Raw genomic sequence first — 20428 nt, 5'->3', positions numbered from 1 at the left:
AACATGACTAAGCGACTTCACTTCTCCTCCTTGCGGACAGGGCAGTCCCTGAAGGTGTCACAGAGACAATAGCCAGAAATGCAGGAGGCTCTGCAGACCAGCTATCCCTATTGACTGGCAGAGGGCTCAAATGGAAGTGACCTGGGCAGGGACTGGCCTGGCAGCACTCACGGTTTCAGACTGGCCATAGCCTTCGTGCAGCTCCAGGCCCGTCTGGCTCTTCCACTTTTCCCTCACATCAGGAGTCAGGGCCTCCCCTCCGGTCACACAGTGTCTCAAGCTCTGAAACTGGTACCTTTCTCAACCAAAAAACAAGGCCACATGTGTCAGAATCCCCATGCCCAACCCCACACTCTAGCACTGCTGGAAGACACCTTGAGGCACTAAAGCATAGGCGCCCATACTTATAAAGATTTATAAATCTGCCCCAAGTGCCCTGACCTTGCACGCATGGACAGAAAATTTTTTTTTTAATCTTATCTGAGTTTAAAATAAAATCAGAACCTCACACAGTAGGTTTTGGCATAACAATGGTGAATTCCACGTGAACTGGTCAAAATGATTTAGTTGCAAACAAACTGATTGATAATAAGTTGGTTAGGACAACCACCTGTGAAAAAGAGAAATCAATTAACAACTAAGAAGATAGAAAGTAGCCCTTTAGAAACCCCCAAATTCTGACAGATATTAAGTCTTTTGCAAAAGTATTCAACAAATTATTCAACATGTGAAAGATCAGAGACTGTAAATAAATTTATGATCATTTTCCCCTTTGGATTAAATTGGTTTGGCTATTGCCTAATATCTTTCAATCACTTTCTGCTTAAACAAATCATTCTAAGCCTGCTTTTGATCAAATCATGCTGTGTAAATATTCACAATATATTGACAGATAGGAAGAATTCTTACATCATAGAAGAATTAACCTTGAGAATCATGGAAGAACTCACTCTCTTAGGCACTTTATGACCAGATATATGGGATTAGGGAAGATAAGTGGGTTGGGGCAACTCCCATTACTTGGGAGAGAATAGGCAAAGGGAGACAGAGATGAGGGTCAGTAGGTTACCAATGGGGATGGGCCTCTCTCTTCCCAACCCAGCAGTGAAACTTGCCCCATCAGAAGATGTTGCCTTGGATTCACCCGAGATGGGAGCCATCTGCAAGGTCTTGTCACCCTCTGTTGGGTGGCATTCACTTGAGAATGGCTGGCTGGAGTTGGTATGGGATGGATGGAGCTTCTATTGTGGTGGACTTGTTAGTCCCACCAGACCTAAGGCTCTGGCCACAAACCTATTCCACAGGTGATTAACAATTATCCATCATTTTTTCTAATCTCGTTGCTGAGGGAATGGCCTATGGGTATATGGGGTGTAAGCACCAAAATTTCAGACTGTTTAGTTCTACTCGGTTCAGTTCCATTTGGTTGCAAATTCCTGGGGGCCAGAAGTTCATTCCTAAGAGGTGTCTACAAAGGATATGGGTATATATGCTTGTGAGTATGTGTGTACATGTGTGTGAGAGAGAGAGTAAGAGAGACACTGAGAGAAAGAAAATTGGAATAAGAGGGGACATGTGTTATAAGGGGCACCTGTGCTATATATTTAGATACTTGGGTATCTAAAAGCACCAAAGCACCAAAAAGATGGGCCGTACCTGTTTAGGTCCTCCTGCACAAGCAGACAGAACATGGTGGGGACACAACAGAGGGTGGTGATCGGGAACCTGGACAGAGTCTAAACAAAAACAAAGTGTGGAGATCTTCTTAGAGTGACGAGGGTGGGATTTCATGGAGGGGGAGTGGGTGAATCCGGTCTTTATATTCCCATTACCAGAGGAGAAAAGTTGAGAACGCCATGTGGTACCCGGCGTCCGAGATGGCCTGGAATGATTTCCACCTACCAGTATTCAAACTCGGTCCCCTCCCACAATGTACCACATGTGGTCTATGTGACCAGTAGGCTAACCCAGATGTGGCAGTAGGACTACAGCTTCCGCCTTGGGCACTGTCACTGTCTCTCTGTCTCTTGGTTCCCTCACTCTGGGAAAAACAAGCTGCTGTGTTGTGAGAACACTCCGGTCATCCAATGGACAAGTTCTTGTAGTGAGCAACTGAAGCTTCTGGCTAAGAACAAGTGAGGAATTGGCATTTTCTAAAACCTACATAAGTGAAGTTTAAAACATAATCTCCAATCCCAGGCCAATCTCAAGATAGCTGCAGCCCTAGCTGACATCTTTTGTCTTATTATTGTGACAAATATAACGGAAAATTTACCATTTTAACTATTTATAAGTACAGTCCAGTGCTATTAAGTAAATTCATGCTCTTTTGCAATCACCACCACCACTCACCTCTAGAACTTTTTGTAATCTTCCCAAACTAAAACTCTCTACCTGTTACATGATAACTCCTTATTTCCCCTCCCCCCATCCTCTGACCATCTACTTTGTTTCCATGAATTTGATTACTCTAGGTATTTATATATTATCTGTCTTTCTGTCCTATATATTATTTCACTTAACGTAATGTTTTCAACATGATGTAGTATGTAGCAGGATTTCCTTTTTTTTAAAGGCAGAATAATAATCCGTTGTAAGTATGTGTCACATTCTATCTGGGTTGATAGAACTTGGATTGCTTCCACCTTTTGACAATTATGAATAATGCCACTATCAACATGAGTATAGCTTTCTGACCTCTTGACTGCAACGCTTTGAGAAACCCAGATCCAGAACCACCTGGAAGCTGATCCCAGATTCCCGATCATCAGAAACTGTGAGATAATAAATATTTGTGCTTTAAATTTATATGTTGTTTTAGTCACTAAGTCATGTCTGACTCTTTTGAGCCAAGAATACTGGAGTGGGTTACCATTTCCTTCTCCAGGTGATCTTCCCAACTCGGGGATTGAACCTGTGTCTCCTGCATTGGAAGGTGGATTCTTTACCACTGAGCCACCAGGGAAACTCCTTTTTAATTCATATATTTTGGAGTAATTTACTACACAGCAGTAGATGACTAATACACTACTTCAGAGTTGGGGTAAGGGGAGGGAGAAGGCACACATTGGTCTATCAAGCCCTGGACGAGTAATAATGATGGTGAGTTTGATGATGATGACTCAAAATTCTCCAAGCCAGGCTTCAGCAATATGTGAACCGTGAACTTCCTGATGTTCAAGCTGGTTTTAGAAAAGGCAGAGGAACCAGAGATCAAATTGCCAACATCTGCTGGATCATCGAAAAAGCAAGAGAGTTCCAGAAAAACATTGATTTCTGCTTTATTGACTATGCCAAAGCCTTTGACTGTGTGGATCACAATCAACTGTGGGAAATTCTGAAAGACATGGGAATACCAGAACACCTGATCTGCCTCTTGAGAAATTTCTATGCAGGTCAGGAAGCAACAGTTAGAACTGGACATGGAACAACAGACTGGTTCCGAATAGGAAAAGGAGTTCGTCAAGGTTGTATATTGTCACCCTGTTTATTTAACTTATATGCAGAGTACATCATGAGAAACGCTGGACTGGAAGAAACACAAGCTGGAATCAAGATTGCCGGGAGAAATATAAGTAACCTCAGATATGCAGATGACACCACCCTTATGGCAGAAAGTGAAGAGGAACTCAAAAGCCTCTTGATGAAAGTGCAAGTGGAGAGTGAAAAAGTTGGCTTAAAGCTCAACATTCAGAAAACGAAGATCATGGCATCCAGTCCCACCACTTCATGGGAAATAGATGGGGAAACAGTGGAAACAGTGTCAGACTTTATTTTTCTGGGCTCCAAAATCACTACAGATGGTGATTGTAGCCATAAAATTAAAAGACCCTTACTCCTTGGAAGGAAAGTTATGACAACCTAGATAACATATTCAAAAGCAGAGACATTACTTTGCCAACAAAGGTTCGTCTAGTCAGGGCTATGGTTTTTCCTGTGGTCATGTATGGATGCGAGAGTTGGACTGTGAAGAAGGCTGAGCACTGAAGAATTGATGCTTTTGAACTGTGGTGTTGGATAAGACTCTTGAGAGTCCCTTGGACTGCAAGGAGATCCAACCAGTCCATTCTGAAGGAGATCAGCCCTGGGATTTCTTTGGAAGGACTGATGCTAAAGCTGAAACTCCAGTACTTTGGCCACCTCATGTGAAGAGTTGAATCATTGGAAAAGACTCTGATGCTGGGAGGGATTGGGGGCAGGAGGAGAAGGGGACGACAGAAGATGAGATGGCTGGATGGCATCACTGACTCGATGGACGTGAGTCTGAGTGAACTCTGGGAGCTGGTGATGGACAGGGAGGCCTGGTGTGCTGCGATTCATGGGGTTGCAAAGAGTCGGACATGACTGAGGGACTGATCTGATCTAATCTGAAGAACCTACTATGTGCCAGGCCATATGCCTAATATTATTTAATTCTCATAACAGCTCTCTAGAACCATATTATCCCTTTCTTCCCTTCCAATGAGAAACATGAGGCTCAAGGAGATTATGTGACTTTTCCAAGAAAACACAGTGGAAGATGTAGGATCAAAGACCAGGTCTGACTAATGGCCCAGCCTGTTGTATTAACCACCATGTTATACAGCTTGCCTCAATGCAAAGAGCATGGGCAGATGGTTCCTCTGATGTTTTAAAAAAACTGTGGTTAGGATGTGGAGGGCAGCAGAAAGATGCCCTATATCTTCACTGGGGACATTGATTATGAGAAAACCCTGGCAGGATGGCTGGAGAGTCAGGGTGGGGTGAACTATCTATGCTAGGCACCATGGACAGCAGCACACAATGTTGAGGAGCAGGTTATAATTTTCCACCAAGGTTTTGATAAATAACTCTGCTTTTGACAAGAGTACAAGGAAGAAAGTAGTACCAGAAAAGGCACTCCACAAAAAAACAAATAGAACATGCAAAGGTTTGGAGATGTTAAGTGGTCTTATGTCTAGGAATATAGCTAGAGGATAGGCAATGATTCAAGACAACCAGGAGGGCATGAACCAGATTATGGAAGGTCCTGGGAGCCTTTGGGATTAATGTCAACATTGAAGAAACTTTATAGTCACTGATTCATGCCTTTTATCCTGTACACTCAAAACCTATATCCCACTTAACTAATTTATACCCGACACAGAAGAGGTGTTTTTGTCTCTTACATTTAGGATAAATTTGGCATCAAACCGGGGCAACTCATGCACAAAAATGCAAGATCCATTAGGCCAGGCAGAGAAGAGCGTCCAGGCTGCCTTCACCCAGCCAGTATCAGTTGTGTTCCAGAAGATGTCTGATTCGGTCAAGGCCACCCACCTCCTGCCAAAAATGGGAGGAAATCAGAACCCTCAGCAAAGTTTCTACCTTTAAAAAGAATTACATTAGTCTGTTCTCCTATTTGGAGCCCTACTCACTCACTTACACTTGTCATATCTGTATAAGAACCATAAAACCAGACTGCCTCCAAAGCATTTATTGAGCATCTTCTAAATTCCTATGTCCTAGGCTAGACTCAAAAAGACAAATGTGCCGCTTCCAAAGACTTCACAATCTACTGAGAGTGATATATAAGGGAACAAGTAATCTCGAAATAATGTGGAAGGGCACTTTATTTATTCAGTCAATATGTATTCAGTATTTATCCTGCCCTTACCATTGGAGGTAGAAAAATGAATGATTTGTCTTTTTTGGAGGGGCTTATAGTTTAGTAAGCATAAGCATAAACTTGCCTCATCCTTGAGGTTTGTCTCTTACCTCTCATCAAATCTTATAGGTCTACATTCAAAATACTTTCAGGATCATACTTCCGGTTGCTCCTTCCACTGCTATTCCCCCAGGCAAGCCTCCACCTTTGCCTCTCAATGCACTGGCCTCTCAAGTGGCTCTCTGCTTCACCTTTGCCTCCTACAGTTTATTCTTAACCCAATATTCTGAGTTATCCTTTTTAAAAAAAGCAAATCAGATCTTGTCACGCCTCTGCTCAGAATACTCCAATGTTCCTCAAAAAATTACATAGGCTCACCATATTATCCGGCAATTCTACTTGTGATTATATATCCAGAAGAATTGAACAGATATTTGTACACCCGTGTTTATAGCAGCACTATTGACAACAATAAAACGTGGGAGCAATCCAAGTGTCCATCAGTGGATAAGCAATGGATAAGCAATATTAGTATAGACACAATGTTACATTATTCAGTTCTAAAAAGGAAGAAGATTCTTACATAGGCTACAACATGAATGAACCTTGAAGGTATCATGCTTAGTAGAATAAGTAAGACACAAAAAGAAAAATATTGTATGATTCTACTTTTATGAGGTTCCCAGAGGAGTCAAATTCTTTATGACAGAAAGTAGAATGGTTGTTTCAGGGCTGGGGCTAGGAGGCATTAGGGGGCTTTTGTACAATGGTACAGGCTTTCAGATTTGCAAGATGAAAAAGTTTTGCAGTTGAACGGTGGGGACAATTGCACAAAAATGTGAATTTATTTAATGACACTGAACTATATACTTAAAATGGTTAAAATAGTAAATTTAATGGTACATGTAGTTTACCAGACTTAAAAAAAAAAACAAAACAAAACAGGAACACCTCACTCAAAGTAAAGCCCAAAGCCTTCTGATCCTTACCTGATCTGCCCCCATGTTAGCTCCTAACTTCGACTCCTGCCACTTTCCCCCTCACCCACACTCCTCCAGCTCACCCACCTACTTTTCAGTTCCTTGGACCCACCAGGCAAGCTAACCCCTGGTACCTCCCACTGGCCACAAAACCCAGTCCGTAGCTGGCCTGGGTGTGCTCGACCATCTTGGGGGTCCCAGTCGTGCCACTTGTGAAGTAGATGGCCACTGGGTCTTGACCCCTGGTCCTGGCACAGTTGTGTTCTGTGGCTGCCTCCCTGTAAAATATAAAAATATTACGGGGGTACTGCTAGCAGCACCAGCAGTAATATCTATAACAAGTAATATCTATAACAGTCACAGTAATATCTATAACAACAGTCACAGTAATATCTATAACAACAAGACAGGCTACATTTGATAAATACCATGAGTGAGGTACCTGCTGGAAGCTCCAGCTTGAGTTATCTCTGACCCCTACAATCATGTCATGGGGTTATAACCATTTGCACATAAGGAAATTGAGGCTCAGAATAATTAAATGACTCACTCAAAAGAAACCTGTGCTTTTATCAAGGCATGAGACCTTCTGGTGAAACCAGCATTTATGAGTTCTACCTCAGTTCCTGGTAATTTAGAGTTGTTTTCCTAACTGTTCCCTAAATTTGGAATTTTGAGATGTGGGTAATTCCTAAAAGTTTTGTGATCTGGAGAATGCTCTAACTCACCATTTCTCAATCCTGGCTGCGTCTTAGGATCACCCCATAGGTTTTTTGAAAGAAATACTATTCCCTGGGCTCCAAGCTGAAGAAAATGGAATCAGAATCTTTGTTGGTGGGCCTGGGCACTGGTTTTTTTTTTTTAATTTTCTAAGTTCCTTACGTAATTCTAATGACCGCCAAAATTGAGAGCCTGCTGATTCAGACCAACCTGACATCTCATCAAAATCACGTGGGCAGATCACTGAATATAAGGATCTGGGCCCTTGTTCAGATATGTCTGGTTAAGTAGGTCAGATGTGGGACCTTAAAATCTGTATTTCAAACTTCACTCTAAAATAAATAAATGGGGCTTCCCAGGTGGCGCTAGTGGTAAAGAACCTGCCTGCCAATGCAGGAGACATGAGAGATGAGAGTTCGATCTCTGGGTCAGGAAGATTCCCTGGAAGAGGGCATGGCAACCCACTCCAGTATTCTTGCCTGGAGAATACCATGGAGAGAGGAGCCTGATGGGCTCCAGTCCATAGGGTCACAAAGAGTCAGACACAGTGGAAGTGACTAAGCACACACTCAAATAAATAAATAAATAAATTCCCATAATTTTGTGGTGGAAAGTTTGTATTCTAGCGTAGGAAAGGACATTCAAAAAACCATTTACCATGTCCTCAAACTTGAAAATATATTTTTGTATCTAACCGTATTTCTTACGTATATTGATGATTTGCCGTTCAACTTTCAGCTGCTTATGATTATATTGGAATATAAGGAAAGTACAGACAATGCCACATGTTGGAAATATAATATTTTATAAAATACAGGATACACTATTTATAACCTATGCGTGTGAGTCTTATAGTCCTAAAAATGATAATACAATTAAATGCAAGTGACACAAAGTTTTCTTTTAAGCTAGGGACAAGACACAAATACTGAGATTAGCTAAAAAAAAAAAAAAAAAGTGAAATAGCAGGTGAATCTAATGCCCCTGATCTATGAAGACAAACATTTGTGACTTAACAGTGTAGGCCGGGGTGAGGGACCCATTTTAGTTCTGGCCTCCAGTCAAGACAAAGTCTCAAATGCCCAGTTAGATTTCCATGAATCCTTACTGAAAGGCAAATGGCTTTGGTTCTGTCTCAACCTTGACTTCATTACTTATCATCATCTCAAACATGTCATTTTATCTTTCCAGGTCTCAGTTTCATCATCTGAAAAATTAGGGTAAAGTGCACTTTATAGGGTTTTTCAAGGATTAAATAAGACAATGCTGATTCATTATTGTCCAAGTATCAAGTACCATGCTTGTCACAAAACAGGTGTTCGCTAAAGTTTTGTTGCAAGATTGAATGAAGGTGAATGCTAACCCAGTACAACACCTGGAATACATTTCAGTTCAATTCAGTCCAGTCGCTCAGTTGTGTCTGACTCTTTGCGACCCCATGGACTGCAGCACACCAGGCCTCCCTGTTCATCACCAACTCCTAGAGTTTACTTAAACTCAGGTCCATTGAGTCGTTGATGCCATCCAACCATCTCATCCTCTGTCGTCCCCTTCTCCTCCTGCCTTCAATCTTTCCCAGCATCAGGGTCTTTTCTAATGAGTCAGTTCTTCGCATCAGGTGGCCAAAGTATTGGAGTTTCAGCTTCAATATCAGTCCTTCCAATGAATATTTAGGACTGATTTCCTTTAGGATGGACTGGTTGGATCTCCCTGCAGTCCAAGGGACTCTCAAGAGTCTTCTCCAACACCACAGTTCAAAATACATTTAGCACTCAATACATGGAAGAAATTAGATTATTAATTTTGCATCATGTAAATCATCTCATTTACTCCAGCTGATAATCTGTATTTATTACCACATCATAGAGGCAAATGCACAAAAATATCTAGTGACAATTCCAGTCCTGACTAAGTGAGTAACACTGAAGGAACTGCAGGTAGTCACCAGGATTAGGTCTCAGGTCTGTCGGGCTTCCAAAGTGATTCACTCTTTCCATGGGCAATTAGAAATGCATTCTTTTTACGCAGGGGGAAATGCCTTGGCCTTATTTTTATGCTCTCCTCTGGAGAGTTCCAACTTACCAGAGGAGTTCCCTGAAGTTCATCCAGCCTGGCCGATAGCTGTCTGACACAAGCAGCTTGGTCTGAAGGGAAGGGCAGTCGGCGCTAATGGCATCCACCCGTGGAGCCAAGGAGTCACTGGTGATAATGGCCTTGGCTCTGGATGCCTGTAGCCGAAATTTGAGGTCTTTTTCTGTCAGCTGAGAGATGCCAGGAATCATGATGGCCCCTGATACCACACAGAGAGGGGATGTTGACTGGGAGACAGGGAAGACCCCTGTGAACAGGTCCAGACCAGATATTCCCAGATAGAAGCAGGAAAGGGCCAGAGATACTTAGAATGCCTGAACTGGAAAAGGCACTATTAATGATAAAATATTGAAATTCAGAGAATATTTACAGAGCATTTACACATGCTAAGAACTTTGCATGCATTATTTCATTTAATTCTTACAACCCTGGAAAGTAGATGTTATCATTAAACCCGTTTGGCAGATTCAGAACACTAAGACCTAGACCCTTAGGCCTTAAATAAATTAGCTAGCCCAGGATCACACAGCTAAAATGCTGTAGAGCTGTGACTGTGAACCCAGGCAGTTAAGGTTAAGTTATTAACCTTAACTCTCCATGATCTTGAACACTGTATTACATTGTCCTAGAAATTACCTGGAGAAAGAAATGGCAACCCACTCCATTATACTTGCCTGGAGAATCCCATGGAAAGAGCAGCCTGGCAGGCTACAGTCTATAGGGTCTCAAAGAGTCGGACATGACTGAAGTGACTTAGCAAGCACACACGCAGAGATTACCTAGTTCCATGCTTTCTCAGGCCTTTCAAACAAAAGGCTATAGTGAATCTTAGCATTGGGTGTGGATCACTTGGGGTGGGGGCAAGGGTATAGCAGTGGGGGCTCCATGACCCCATATTACTTCAAACAAAACCACTCTCTAGTAGTTGAGTTCATTTGCTCTTAAGGGGAAGTGATAAGGAAGCAGAAAGCAGACAAATTTTAATCAGACACTTGAAAAACCACTTGAACATCTCAGAATGCAGGCTGTAAACACTCCACACTCCACCGAGTCCAACATTCTCATTTCACAGACGAGAAGAAAGAGATCCTAAAATAATCGGCCACCCAGTGAGTGAGGATAGAAGACAGAGGAAAGGGCCAATCCCAAATAGGGTGGAGTCCAAGCAAAACCTTCATTTCCCTTCTCTCTATCTTCCAAACTTTACAGGACTTAAAGCCCAGCATGAACACTTTGGGAGCTGAGCAGTTTGGCTCTTCACTCCACCTCTCTGTTTTAGCTGTTTCTAATACAAGTCTGTTCTATCCGGAGCTTTGGTGGCCCAGGCAGATGGTGGACAGCCGGAGCTGTCAGCAAGAGAAACGAGGTGAATACCATAGCCTGGAAGAAAGTGACAAGTGCTTATCAGGAGAACATGGGGATGTGAGAATGTGGGGTCATTCAGGTTGTGTAGCCTTGGAAATCAACAGGATGCTAGACTTGATGTGGTGATGGAGAACATGGTCTTGAGCTACTTGGACATCAAAGAAATAGGGTATGTGTATAACTGGGGACACTGGAGACATTTTCCAGTTATCATTCCAGAAAAAAATGATAATAATAATACAAAGAGAAGTTTTGATCATGCAAGGCGCCTAACACAGTGCCTGGAACACAGCAGGTCCTCAGGAGCTCCCTAACCTCAGTCCCCAGTTCAATGGATTTTATATTCATGGCAGAATATGGAGAAGTCCCCAAACCTGTGTGCCTGTTTCTTTTCTTCAGAGCTGGATACTCTGAAATGCTGCTCACTTTTATTTATTGTTCAAAAATATGTAAAAATAAAATTTTGGGGAGGACAACCTATTCACAAAATGGTTGGATTAAGTTTGATCATACGGGAAGGTTAATTTTCTGACATGAGTTTGTATTGATTTGCAAACATTTTTGACAACAAATTTCAGGTAGATTGTTCTACAGATATGACTGGAAGAGAGTGATTGACATTCTAAGTGGTATAAAGTTCCTAGGGGATGGAGAAACTAGCACTCCACCAAAAGCAGATGTCTTGCTTTTGAAAAATCAGCCTAAAAACTCCAGCCCTTTCAACATGCGCATAACACAGAGCCAGCAGAGGCTTCTGGGGCTCTGAGGGCTATATCCTTTGGCCTCTCCTCCTTTGTTGAAAGAAGCATCTGAAGATCAATATGCTCAAAATAGCAGTCATCCCTGATGGGCAAGGCATGTGAGCTCCAGTTCACCACAGTCCTCAGCACTCCCTGCTGCCTCACACTGTTAGGGAAATTAAATGAATAGTCTTGTTTAGGCTTCAGAGACAAAGCAGAGCAGTCCTCTGACCTTGCGTCTAACCTTCTGGGACACTGCACTGACTGGGAGTGACTGCCTGCTGTGACTTGCAGCACCAAAGATAAGACGGGGGACAAATCTTGAGATTGTTGAGCCCCTAGAGGGGGTCTGGCCAAACAAACCCCAGGCTTAGCAACATTCTAAGTTTTACAAGACAAAACAAACAGCTTTAACATGAAAACAGGCTTGCGATTTGGTCACAGATTGATGATGATATCAGTTTTCATAGTCCTGGGATTATAAGCAGAACACTGAACTGCAATCTTCGAAGTCTCACCCATGGAGTCAACACACTGCCTGGGACCCTTTCCCAACTGGGACTCCAAATGTGCTGTGACATGGCGCTTCCCAGTGCTGTTTAAGTCTGGATGTTGGTCAAACCCCAATTTGGTGATGTATTCTCTGCTCTTTCTATTTTTCTTTTCTTTTAATGTTGGTATGTTGAAAGTAAGCTAGAAAATTCTCTAATACATATCTGTATTCTTTATTTGCATTTAACGACTGGCTTATTTTGTTAGCAAATCCTTTGAACCTGAGACAAAAGTGAAATGTGTTCAGCAAAACACATACCGCTTTGATCAATTACGGTGCTGTCTGGCCCCTGCACACAATCATGGTGTGATTGGTGGGTAAAGGGGAAGTAAACCAAACTCCACAGGAGGTTCGACTTGCTCCATCTCCCAGACATTGTGGATGCTGCTGAAACTTGGGCAGGTTGTATCAGCCCCAACTGGGAGTCTCAGCCTTGCTCACTGACCTGTCCGCATACAAGCCACGCTGACCAGCCACCACTCCGGGAGCCGCGGGAGCACCAGCATCATTCTGTCTCCAGGCTGCAGGCCACAGGCACCCTCCAGCACATTAGCTGCCTTCCTGGATTGCTCTCCCAGCTCTTCAAAGCTCCACTTGACCTCTGCTCCTGTACCATCAACCCACCAGAAGGCAGGGATTGGGGGCCGGTGCCCAGCCTAGAGAGTCGCATAGGCAAAAAAGAAAAAATCCTCACCATGGGTGAGGAATTTTGTTTGCTTGCTCTTCTTTTTTAAAATTTATTTGTTTTATAATAGTTATTAAATTCACAGGGTTAAAAAATCAAAATGATATGAAAAGATACGCATTGAGAAGGCTTCTTCCACATTGTGCCTATCCTAAGATTCACACTATATTGTGTCCTCCCCTTTTTAAAATTGAGATGTAATTCTCCTACCATAAAATTTACCATTTTGAAGCACACAATTCAAGGGTTTTGGGTATATTCACAAAGTTATGTAACCATCACTACCATCTAACTCCAGAAAAATTTCATTATCCTAAAAATAACGTTTTACAGATTAGTAGTCACACCCTATTCTCTCCTTACCAAGCCCCTGGCAACCACTAATCTATTTTCTGTATGGATTTGCCTATTCTGGATATTTGACATGAATGGAATTATACAGTATGCAGCCTTTAGTGTCTGCTTTCTTTCACTTAGCATGTTTTTAAGGTTTATCCATGTGGTAGCATGTATTGGTGTTACCTTCCTTTTAATGGCCGAATAGAATTCGACTGCGCGGATAGACCATATTTTGTGTATCCATTCATCAGCTGATGGACATTAGGGTGGCTTCCACTTCCATAATGTTATGAACATTTGTACATACGCTTTTGTGTGAACATGTGCTTTCTCTTCTCTGGGATATACACCTATGAGAGTAGTGTAGGTCATATGATAACTCTATGAGGAATTACAAACTGTTTTCCACAGCATCTGTACCATTTTACATTCCCAGCAGTAATGTATAAGGTTTCTAATTTCTCTATATCTTTGTTAACACTTCTTAGCAAACACTTTTTGTTTTTGGTTTTTTTCCTACTTTTTCTGTTTATTTCTTCTTGCCCAACACTTGTTTGTCTGTTTTTGTTTTTAGCCATGTCACTCTGTGTGAAATTGTATCACTTTGTGGTTGGGATTGCATTCCCCTAACTAATAAAGATGTTGAGCATTTTACCATGTGTCTGTTGGCGATTTGTTTATATTCTTTAGATAAATCCCTATTTGAATACTTAGCCAATACTTAATTGGGTTCTTTATACATTGCAGATATGTGCTCTCTCTCTCTCTCTCTCTCTCTCTCTCTCTCTCTATATATATATATATATATATATATAAACACACACTATATACACTATATATCTCAGATATGTGATTTTGTGGGTTGTCTTTTCATCTTGACCTACAAATGCTAGAAATTTTCATGAAATTCAATTTATCTACTTTCTTTCATTGCTTATACTTTAGAAACCATTACCTAATCCAGGATATGCACCTATATTTTCTTCTAAGAATTTTATAGTTTTTTTCTCCTTCATTTAGGTCTTTGATGTGGTATGAGGTAGGGATCACCTTCTTTTTTTGCATGTGAATATTCAGTTGTGCCAGCACCATTAATTGGAAGGACAATTCTTTCCCCATTTAATTTTCTTGACACCTTTGTTGAAAACTGATTGATCATAGATTTATGGGTATATTTCTGATTCTTAGGTTTATTCCATTCATTTATGCCTATCCTTATGCCAGTATCAGATTGTCTTCTTCTTTTTTCCCACACAGTCTTGATTACTGTAACTTTGTAGTAGGTTTTGAAATAAGAAAGTGTCCACCAGGTTTGTGCTTCTTTTTCAAGATTGTTTTGGTTATTATGGGTCCCTTGCATTTCCACATGACTGGACAAGACTGTACATTTTTGCAAAGAAGTCTACTGGAATTTTGATAAAGCTTACATGGAGTATGTAGATCAATTTGGTATATATTGTCATTTTTTTTGCAACTTTATAATTTCTGCCTTAATAACAATTTAGTTTTTAAAACATACGGATCAACTTATTCATACTATTCCTTTATAAAAGAGACTTCAGGTAAGCTTTTAAATGTATGCATAATGTAATACATAATTATTTTCTGGTAGTTCTTGGCTGCCGAAAGTTAAATTTCATCAGATGTATTTTAACATTTTCAGAGTCGTCATAGAGAATATGTAATTTTTACGTAATGAGGTAATATCTCTGGGGCATTCTCATTGAGATACACCCAGATGTTAACCAGAGTGTCTTTAGTATACATTCCCTGGATTACTCTAATCTTTAGTTAGTTTCTAGAGTTCTGAAAAGTTGATTATGACTAAGGTTTTTGTTTTGCTTTTATGGAGAATAAAATTTCAGGAAGTCCTTATTCCTTCATTTTTGCTGACTTAACCCTCTTTGTTTGATTTTTTCATTAGGAGAAGTCTTCTAAGGATGAGCTTGCATGCATGCATGCTAAATCGCTTCAGTCCCATCTGACTCTTTGCAACCCCATAGACTGTAGCCCACCAGGCTCTTCTGTCCATGGGATTCTCCAGGCAAGAATACTGGAGTGGGTTGCCATTGACTTCTCCAAGGCAGGAGGAAGCTGCTGTCATCCCCACCTTACAGGCAAGGAGCTGGGGCCACTCTAGCTGTTCACATAGCCTGTGGGCTTATGAAATCCAGGGCACTGTAGAGCCTGGGAGGAAGGTCATTTCAGGGAAGCACTGGATGAGCTTAGAGAGGTTTTATTTTTTTAAAAATCTTACACTTTGTAGATAGTAAAGGAGCACTCTGACCCCATCTCTTCTCATTTAATTCTCACAGCTCCAGTTGGCATACTGTATGACTCCATTTTTATAGATGAGACAACTGAGATCCAAGGAACCTAGTGATTCGCTCAAGGTCATGCTTCAAGCAGATAAAGCACATCTATCTGACAGCAAAACTTACTTTTATATCTCAGTCATTCTCATACCACCCCCATACATTTGACCATATCCACTATTACTACATCTACTCACAATATTACTTATTTCATCTTTTTTCTTTATACAAGCTCTTCTTAAAATTAACATAAATAAATTTCTTTGAGACAAAGCTTATATTCTCCTATAAACAAAAGGTATCTTTGACATAGAGTACAAAGAGAGGCACAACAGACACAAGGAAGGGAGGATAAAGAAAGAAGCAAATGCACTGAGATACACAAGGAAACCAAGATCATCTGAATTCAATCCTATGTATTTGCTGTGATCTGTGAAAAGCTTTGGAGAAGGCAATTGCACCCCACTCCAGTACTCTTGCCTGGAAAATCCCATGGGCGGAGGAGCCTGGTAGGTTGCAGTCAATGGGGTCGCTAAGAGTCGGAAATGACTGAGCGACTTCACTTTCACTTTTCACTTTCCTGCATTGGAGAAGGAAATGGCAACCCACTCCAGTGTTCTTGCCTGGAGAATCCCAGGGACGGGGCAGCCTAGCAGGCTGCCACCGTCTATGGGGTCGCACAGAGTCAGACACGACTGAAGTGACTTAGCAGCAGCAGCAGCAGCAGTGAAAAGCTTTGAGCCTGAGCCAAGCTCTCTCCTTATTTAAAAGGGACAGGCCCAATGTGAGGAAGATACTAAAAACAGATTAGTAGTAATACAAAACTTTCCCCTTCTCTTGCTCAGAATGATTTGAAGGAAATCAAATCATTGATTTAGTTGGGGCGTAACTCTCTCCCAGTGTAATTTGGAATGTGAAAATACTAGGGATTAGGTAGGGGTATCTAAGGCTCAAAACCTTGGTCATAATAACTTTTTTAAGGCTTAAATGCTCACAGTTTACATTTTAAGACTTTCAAAACTCTCAAGCCAAAATGTACACATGTCTTGTAGCCTCAAGTCTCAGTGGGGTTTTGTGAAGGTGGAATCTGATGCCCAAGTTGGACCCTAGGACACCGTGAGCTTCACCTTTTCCAGCTGACTCCACACGTCCAGCACATCATGGGCAAAGTTGAAATACTCAGGCACTGGCTGCCTGCCCAGGCTGATGGCTTCCCAGGTGGCCACAATCTTCTGAGGGACAGGAAGAGGCGGTGGCTGCCCATGAGACCCACAGATACCCCGGGCATTTCTCAGTGCCTGGAGGACCAGTTCTCTTAGCCATAGCCTCATCTTGCCTCCTGCCTGTCATCAAAGAAGAGAGAGAATGTCATCATGAATTTTGGGCTTTAGGGAGACACTGAGGTTGGAGAGAAACCTGTGGTCAGCCATAGGATGAATGCAGCACATATTAGCTTGTAGAGCAGAGTCTTGGGCTTTAATCTGAGTTCCATGGTGTGATTTTGATAATTTCTCCTCCCTGGGCCTGTGGTTCATCTCTTCCACCATTCTCAGCCTGTTGGATCTCTGTGGAGGGCAGGAACTCAGAGCCCACCTCCTAAGGCTCAGTCCTTCAAACTGAATCCCTCAAAAAGCCTTTGGCAAATCCTGAACTGGCCTGACAAGTCTGAAGAAAGCTCCAGGGCAGCACCTTCCAAAAGAAATGTGATATGAACCACACCTCCTCCTGTAATGCACAATTCTCTGGCAGTTTCATTAAAATAAATAAATAAATAAAAAGAAACAGGTGAATACATTTTATTTAACTATTGTGGAATGGAATGGAATGAAGTGAAGTGAAAGTTGCTCATTCGTGTCTGACTCTTTGCAATCCCATGGACTATACGGTTCATGGAATTCTCCAGGCCAGAATACTGGAGTGGGTAGCCGTTCCCTTCTCCAAGGGATCTTCCCAACCCAGGGATTGAACCCAGGTCTCCCACATTGCAGGCAGATTCTTTACCAGCTAGCCACAAGGGAAGCCCTTGTGGAATGGAATACTTCCTGCGATATCAGTGGGCAAGAAATGTAACAGCTATCAGTGATTTTGGGCTTCTAAATGTGAATGAGGGCTCCCCAAAGGGAATGCAATGCCTGCTATCCAGCAGATTCGATGCTCCCTATGGTGATTGCTGAGGAGCTGGGGGAGGGGTGGGAAGTGCAAGAAGCAACCGTCCACTACCTCTGCCATTCCTTATGGTGAACAAGAAATTAAGGATGTAAACAATCAAGAAACAGGGTTTGGCCCCAGATAGCTGAGGGGCATATGAGTCAGAGAATGAGAGTTGCTCAGTCATGCCTGACTCTTTGCAACCTCATGGACTGTAGCCTGCCAGGCTCCTCTGTTCATGGAATTCTTCAGGCAAGATTACTGGAGTGGGTTGCCATTTCCTCCAGAGGGGCATATGAAAGGATGAATTATCTGGTTTTCCATACTTAATAATCTTCGATGTTCAGATTGCCTGCCCGCTTTGTTCCAAACTTGTATATAGCCTGACTCCCTTTCCTGCCTCCTCAGAGCAATTTTCTCAGGGCTCCTGAGATGCTGCCTCCTGGGCTGGGAGTCCTTAACATTCCCAACAAATAAAATAATTCTCTACTTTCAGGTTGTGACTAATTTTTCAGTTGACACTAGCTATATCCCATAATTTCAAACATGTAATCAATATCAGAAGACATTATTAGAGATATTTTATGTTCTGTTGTTCTTAAGTCTTTGAAATCCAATGTGCGTTTTCCATTTACAGGCACACTTCGGTTTAGACCAGCCACATTCAAATGCTGCAAAAGCTACATGTGGCTAGTCTCTACTGTATTGGACCAGAATAGTTTTAGTATCTGGATATTCAGAGTGTGGTCTATGGACCACTGACATCAGCATTACTTGGGAACAGGTTACAAAGGCAGAACCTTAGACCTCACCCAAGACCTGTAGAATTAGAATCTGCACTTCAGCATGAACCCCAGGCCAGCTGAGCACATTAAAGTTTAAGAAGTAAAGCAGTGGGCACAGGACTATATCCCCAGATTCATTTCCTTTCTGCCAAGTTCCTCTTAGTAGTAATAATAATAGAATGCAGTAATAATAACTGCCATAGACTAAATGTTTGTGCTCCCCCAATGTGTAATTTAATCCTAACCTCGAATGTAATGGTGTGAGGAGGTGAGGCTGCTGATTGGTGATTAGGTCATGAGGGTGGAGCCCTTATAAAAGAGATCCCAGAGAACTCCTTCCTTCCTTCTGCTTGCTGAGGCTAGAACTATGAACCAGGAAACAGGCCCTCACCAGACACCAATCTGCCCATGGTGCCTTGATCTTGTACTATCCAGCCTCTAGAACTATGACAAACAAATGTTGTTTAAACCACAAAGTATGTGGTATTTTTGTATAGCAGCCAAAATGACTAAGACAACAATAATAATGTGCCAGGATAACAAGAAAAGCAATAATAACTGTCATCTTCTTGAGCATTTGAAAAGTGCTTTATAAATGTTAATTCCTTAAATCCTTGTAACTGTGTAATGTGCTATGTTCTCTATTTTACAGATAAAGAAAGTGAGGCGTGGAGAGGAAAAGTGACTTCCAAGTCTCACCTCCCAGGAAGCTAGACCTCAGCCCCTGTGTGGCCACCAGCCCCCCTGGGGGCCAGGCTGCAGGTGGTGGCTGCAGCTTCAGGACTCCCTTTCCCTCACCTCCCTCCCTTACTCCTTACCTCTCCAGAACTGTCCCAAGCCCTTTCCTCTGCCTTTCTCTCCTGGATTCCTGGGGTCCCTTGATAGCAGATAGTTAGAATCTCAGGCTTTCTTCCTAAGTGTACAAATCCCCATTTCCGGCCCTGCCCCCTTTAGGATTAATCAGTAAAGGCCTAGGGCAGCTGACACCTCCTGCCAAGCGTTTCTCTTCACTGTACCTTGTTCCTGAACCCAGGAAATGCGAAGACTTCCAGGTTTTACTTCAGCAGAATGCAGGCCTTTGTGCCTGTAAACATTCAGGCTCCCAGGAAAGCTGGTAAAGGCAATCTGCTAACTCAGCCTCCCGTGGGAACTTTGGCCCCAAATGCAGCCAAGAGAGAGCAGAGCCTGAAGCCAGCAGAGGACGCATGGCGTCAGCTGGTCAGCACACTTGAGCCAGCGAGAGTGGCCCTGCAACCTTTTTTCACAGCTGGGAGATGCAATTCTAACCCCAGTGCCTGAAAATTCAGGTCACCATCTAATCCAGAAAGGAACAGGAACTTTATTATATTCTTGCAGAAAGGAGAAAATAGTGACAATAATATAAATCAAATCATGTCCCTTTTCTGTGCAAAACCCTCCAGAGACAGGAAATAGACAAGAAGTAGCTTGGCAATTGCCTAGAGGAACTGGACACAAGGGATCTCTTTGTTGGAAATGTTCTAAACTTGGAGCGTGGCCATGACTGCACATCTCTACAAACTTCAGTTCAATTCAGTTGTCGCCCAGTCATGTCCAACTCTTTGTGACCCCATGGACTCTGTGACCCCATGGACTCTATAAACTTACCAAAAGAAATTAACAGTAATACAAATAATTGCACATTTGAAATGAGTTAATTTTTTGGTATGTGAATTATACCAAATAAAGCTACTAAAAATAACTAAGCCTCCTCTGTTGCCTTGTGTCACTTAGAGTCAAAGGCAAAGTCTCGGAAACAGTTCTCACCGGGCTTATTGGGCGGCAGCCACTGTGGTCTCCTTGTGGGACTGAAGTTCTGGCTTGGGGTGGGGCTGCTGGTAAACTGGTTCTCTGAGAACAAAAACCACACAAGTGACTTACAGTGTTTGCTAGTACCTGTGGTTAAAAATTCCCACCATGGCCAGTTTCGATTCCCACAAGTTCCAACCAACCAGAGTTGCAAAATTCCTAAATATTAACAAGCCCTCAGGCTGGCTCTGGCCAGTGCTGCTTCAGGTCTTCCTTCACATGGCTCAGCTCATGGAGCTTTCAACCCACTCCCT

At 42.3% G+C, this 20428-nt stretch overlaps 1 protein-coding gene across 5 annotated transcripts in view; it reads right to left on the bottom strand.

Annotated features, from left to right (window-relative positions):
• The window catches only part of ACSM5 (acyl-CoA synthetase medium chain family member 5), a 28407-nt gene extending 8832 nt beyond the window's left edge, over positions 1–19575 (bottom strand). Inside the window, exons 1-8 of one of the 5 annotated variants that reach the window (XM_061401308.1) lie at positions 19364–19520; positions 16542–16757; positions 12521–12731; positions 9409–9616; positions 6741–6884; positions 5148–5301; positions 1657–1736; positions 172–295 (exon numbers count right to left, since the gene is read on the bottom strand). In XM_061401308.1, coding sequence (XP_061257292.1) covers positions 172–295; positions 1657–1736; positions 5148–5301; positions 6741–6884; positions 9409–9616; positions 12521–12731; positions 16542–16745 — 1125 coding nt within the window. In that variant the 5' untranslated portion in view covers positions 16746–16757; positions 19364–19520. Of the gene's footprint in view, positions 1–171; positions 296–1656; positions 1737–5147; positions 5302–6740; positions 6885–9408; positions 9617–12520; positions 12732–16541; positions 16758–19165; positions 19338–19363 lie in introns of those variants that run through there. The other 4 variants (XM_061401309.1, XM_061401311.1, XM_061401312.1 and 1 more) reach the window with 4 other exon arrangements.
• Positions 19576–20428: the final 853 nt, after the last annotated feature.

This window comes from Bos javanicus, chromosome 25 (genome assembly GCF_032452875.1).
Source record: "Bos javanicus breed banteng chromosome 25, ARS-OSU_banteng_1.0, whole genome shotgun sequence".
Lineage (NCBI taxonomy): Eukaryota > Metazoa > Chordata > Mammalia > Artiodactyla > Bovidae > Bos > Bos javanicus.
Note: the sequence above shows the minus strand (reverse complement) of the source record. Positions and strands in the feature narration are given on the sequence as shown.